Genomic DNA, 5000 nt, shown 5'->3' with positions numbered 1-5000 from the left:
TAGCAAGGGTAACAGTCCACCCAATACAGTTTTATCCTCCCTAACTATCCCACCATGTTCCAAGAGGCAGTCCTGAATCTAGACAAGATTCATTAAAAGCATTCACAATAACCAGTAGACACTATGCAAACTGATACTTTATTCTTCATCTAAAAACTTAATGAAATTGTTTATGCCATCAGACTAAAGAAACAAAAATATAATATTTTGCATTTTACAGTAGTTCAGCAGTTTACTACTCTGGGAGTTGATTCTGACTTCTTTGTTTTTACTTTTTCTCAGTTGATTGAAGTATTGTATGCTCTTTGCATTAAACCTTACTTTATTCATGTGAATTATGCAGGTATTAGAAGAAAGGTATTACATCCTATGCAAACTAGAAAAAGTAACCCAATAATTTCCAAAGCAATCCAATTCAGAATGCTGTGTTACATAATTATTTCAGTAACTCTGATTCCGAAAAACTTGCACTACTGCCTGTTATGAATTATGTGCAATAATTCTTGACACTGTAGATATTGCATGAAATATTAGCTTCACAATCTGTTTTACATTTGCTGGAATGCGTATTCACAAATGAACAGCTGAACTGCTGAAGTTATCAAATTAAATGAACCTACTGGCCTCAAACATACACTGTCATAGGAACTGCATGCTAACATGTACATTTATTAAAGCATTAGCTGTTTTGAGGGGAAACATAATCCACTGAAGCATTTTCTTTAAAAGGACATGTAAATCTACAACAAGGCTTTTTCACTGACTGTTCTGTTGGACACAAATACTGCAGTTGTGATATATAATCATTAATATAGTGTATTAATACTGTGGTACATGATAAATTATATGCTGTATTGTACGATGCTTTACTTTTTTCATTTCCACAGAAAGCTGACAGCCATTTCCTTTTTATGTTTTCATTTCTTTGTATCATACAGTACTAGTCTGCATATGTCCATTAAATTCAGTATTTCTCTGAGACAGAAATGTTTCCTGCAGACGTGTTTTTTCTTGTCTCTGTTCAGTTGGGTCTCCATCCTCAACACCATTTCTTTTGTGGTAGCACAAAACCTTTCGAAAACTTTGTTTGAAATTATTTGACAGAAATCCATAGAGTATTGGATTGGCACAGCTGTTAGCATAGGAAAGTGCAACAACAAAGAAAAATAGTCCTTGAAAAGGAGGTTCTTCTGGTATAATAACAATTAAGTTTACAACATTTGAAACATAAAATGGAAGCCAGCAAAAAACAAACACAACAACAATAATGACAACCATTCGAGTGACCTTTTTCTCAGACTTTCTACGTTTGGTTGATCCAACACGCAAACCAGATGATTTGACTTTAATAACAATTAAAAGGTAACACAAACAAATCACTAGCAATGGTGCAAAAAATCCAACAACAGAAGTATAAATTATAAATCCAGTTGACCAAATTTTAACTGGTTCTGGCCAGTTTATGTTACAGGCGTGCAAACTGTCTTGGACATCTGCAAAGATTATCATGGGAAGTACAACTAGGAAAGAAAGAGTCCAAACACTGCCATTAATGATTTTAGCAACCTGTGGTTTACGCCATTTGGTGGATTTAATTGGATGAACAACAGCAAGGTAGCGATCAATACTCATTACAGTCAGGCAGAAAATGCTTGTGAATTGGTTTATTCCATCTACTGTTGTAACAAATTTACACAAGAAGGAGCCAAAAGGCCAGTAAGACACAGCATTTTGTGTGGCCAAAAAAGGCAAACCAAGCATGAAAAGTTCATCTGCTATAGCCAAATTCATAATGTAAATATTGGTGACAGTCTTCATCTTGGCATAACGCAAAACTACATAGATCACCAGTGTGTTGCCACACAGACCAACAGCACACACCAGTAAATATGTAACAGTTATAATGATGCTGCCAACATTGGATGGATTTAATCCAATATCTGTTCCATTGTGTGTTACGTTGGTGAAATCAGTTAAGTTTCTTTCTACTATGCTGCCTTCATATCCAGAGCTCTGAGAGGTGAAATTGTCCATGTTTACCTTGTCACTCATTAATTCTACTGCACTCAGAAAACGATGAACATATTGTTCCTAGAGAGAGAGAAAAAGACATTTAATGAAGTGCTGACATCCCTGCACCACATGCTTCCTTGTAATAGGAATGCTTAGATCCTGAAACCCTATTTCCCAATATTTATGCCTGGAGTGATGGAAGTTCAGAAGGATATGTGATCCTCTTTGTCAGAATGTAAATGTATGTCATTTATGGCATTCAGGCCAGTTGTTACTTAATATATTTCCACTTCACTGACATAAAGGTGAGTATCACTGCATGCTGAAGTTTATACATTGGCAGTTATCATACTAATGATAATAATCATTAATCACAAACAGATAATATGTAAACAACTGAAGAAAAAGGCCAGCCACATGGTCAGCATGTGGATCTGACTGGGATTACTTTGAGCATGTGCCTATGTACCAGTTGGATTTATTAATTAAGATGATACCAAAATGTTTGTCTCCTCACTAAACCATAGCTGCAGTACTAAAGAACAGTAACAACAGAAGACAGGAGAAACATAACATAATTAGCAGTGAGTGTTCCTTCTTCATCTCCTAGCCAGTCATATTTCCCCAAGCTTGAAATGCTTTTGTATTCTGTAATTGTGATCTACAAGAAACATGTTTAAGGAGAAAAAGTATATAATTAGAGTACTGTTGAAGTGGTTGTAATATAATTTCTCATACAATTTAAAGTAAAATACATTTTAAAGACACTAACCATGCACATATGCACAATGAAATCATCCAGTCGATTGTCAGTATAAACTGAACACGAATCATGCACAGTAATACGTAAGAAGCTTTAACAGAGTAACTCTGTAGATCCCCCCCCCCCCCAACCCCTTCACTCCACTTTCCAGTTCAGGCAGTTTAAAGAGTCCAGAAGGGGGGCATAAATAACATTTTACACAACTAGCATTCTCCACTCTCATCTTTTCACCCAGTCAGTACACAGATTAAGTTAAATAGTTCCAAAAGGAAAGCCTAAACCATCTTGTGAACATGCATTAGTATTTGCTGCAGTTAGTGTGTGCATTTTATTTACATGCATTAGTACTTGGTACAGTGACTGTGTGCATGTTATTTATTTACTGAGAAAACACCCATTTTTAGTAGAAGCCCAGTGGGAAGCGCTCCAGATCATTGTCTTTGGAATGTAAGAGGAAACCCACGCGAACGCAGGAAAAAACATGCAGATTCCACAGATAAGGAATCATCCCACCTAAGGATAGAACCGGAAAACCTCTTATTATAAAGCGACATTGCTAACCGTTGCACTACTACACCATGTTATATTTCAAAAGCTATCTCAAGTAGAGCCATAATTTTGCTGTAGTTAGAAATAAAGCTCAATGACATCTCATTTCAAGATGAAATCTCCTAAACTGATCAATTATTCCTAGTTACCAGTCAAGAATATCCTGGCAAAACTGCACACCTTAAAGAGGAGACGTGATATTAGGACTTTTTTTTTCATTTTTATCCTTCTTTGTCTTTCGAGAATTGGTTGCATTAAGGACAACGATTATGCAATGGAATAATAGCGGAATCAAACCCAAGACTTACAGCTTACTGTCGTTGCCCTGTATATTGCGGAGTTATTTGTAGAAGTGCGGTGGTTAACATGTAATATTTATTTTTAGTTTTTTTTTCGTCCCCCAGTAGCATTGCCCGTTTGTTTGACGCAGATTCAAATGTTATCTTTTGTTTGTTGGAAATGTTATTAGATTTGGTGTCACCGTGTGTTTTGGTAGTATACATGGAAGGACAGGTATGGATCAAGTGCGTCCGAATATACGATCTAAACGTTTGCTCATTACAGTGTTAATGAAGGACAAAGGCTGTATTGCTCTTCATTTCAGTAAAAACTATAAATAAAAGAAAACCGAGTTGTGGCAAATGTTGCTAGCAGCTATTCATTCGGAATAATTTACTTACTGACAGTGCTTAAATAGAGGAATGCTGGTAACTAGCTAACACTTAAAAATATCGGCCGACAAACAGCCCACAAGGCAGGCTAACAAACCCAAACAACTGTTGGGTGCATCCTAATCTTTGCTATCGCCTAAAGAATTGAATAAACACAAGTGAGCTAAGCGCACCTTCCTAGGCAACAGGCTGAATGGATGCACTGAGGAACGTGCACAGGTGCACACTGGTCTGACCAAAGCAATTGTTATTTATTCTTACGTGCAAGCTGCATTGAAAAACATAAACGAGGGGATGCTTAACTCAAGCATGTCATCTGACAACCTCCCTGAAAGGAAATTAAGCAAGATGAACCTTATGCTACTGTAGAAGTCTAACTCAATTCAAGTAAGAATGCAATGTTACTCTGAAAAAGAAAGTTTTATGTTGTGCTTTTGAGAAGCACCAAAAGCATCTTAACATGCATGCATCTAGTTCTTCTTTCCTAAACACACACACACACACACACACACACACACACACACGCACACACACACAAACACACACAGTACACGCATGCATACGCATATGAAGCAATTGTGGGATGTATCTGTACATCACTGGCAAGCAAGACACCAAATCTCTCAACCTCTTTGTGCAAAAAATCTCGACAAAGCCTAAAATAATGCCAGACAACGGCCCAGAATAGGAACAAATGTTAAATATTACTCTTGCAAACTTAGAAAGTTGCTTGAATAACATGATTTGTGTTAGGCTGCATTTTCTGAAAGATACGAAGTCTGAACCTCATCTCTGCAATTTGACAGAACGTCAAAAATGTTATATGGAACAGATGAAAAATATGAGGCAAAAATCTGGAGAGCTGAGAGTTATGCAAGCTCCTCAGAACTTCTAGACATTGCGTCAAATGACAGTTTCAGAAGGTGCTAACTTTAGAAGTGGGAACCGCAAATAAAATGCATCGTACCTGCGGAAAGAGTTCTGTTACTCGCCCCTGTAGTTCA

The 5000-nt window shown here is 36.9% G+C and overlaps 1 protein-coding gene across 4 annotated transcripts in view; it reads right to left on the bottom strand.

Moving 5' to 3' along the window:
- Positions 1-119: 119 nt before the first annotated feature.
- The window catches only part of LOC122816781 (somatostatin receptor type 5-like), a 6342-nt gene continuing 1461 nt past the window's right edge, over positions 120-5000 (bottom strand). For 2 of the 4 annotated variants that reach the window (XM_044089802.1, XM_044089798.1), the window contains exon 2: positions 120-2091. In XM_044089802.1, coding sequence (XP_043945737.1) covers positions 931-2052 — 1122 coding nt within the window. In that variant the 5' untranslated portion in view covers positions 2053-2091 and the 3' untranslated portion in view covers positions 120-930. Of the gene's footprint in view, positions 2092-2785; positions 2871-4963 lie in introns of those variants that run through there. The other 2 variants (XM_044089800.1, XM_044089799.1) reach the window with 2 other exon arrangements.

Source organism: Protopterus annectens, chromosome 12.part0, assembly GCF_019279795.1.
Source record: "Protopterus annectens isolate FY-2018-M chromosome 12.part0, PAN1.0, whole genome shotgun sequence".
Lineage (NCBI taxonomy): Eukaryota > Metazoa > Chordata > Ceratodontiformes > Protopteridae > Protopterus > Protopterus annectens.
The sequence above is the reverse complement of the archived record's forward strand: the minus strand, read 5'-3'. Positions and strand labels throughout refer to the sequence as shown.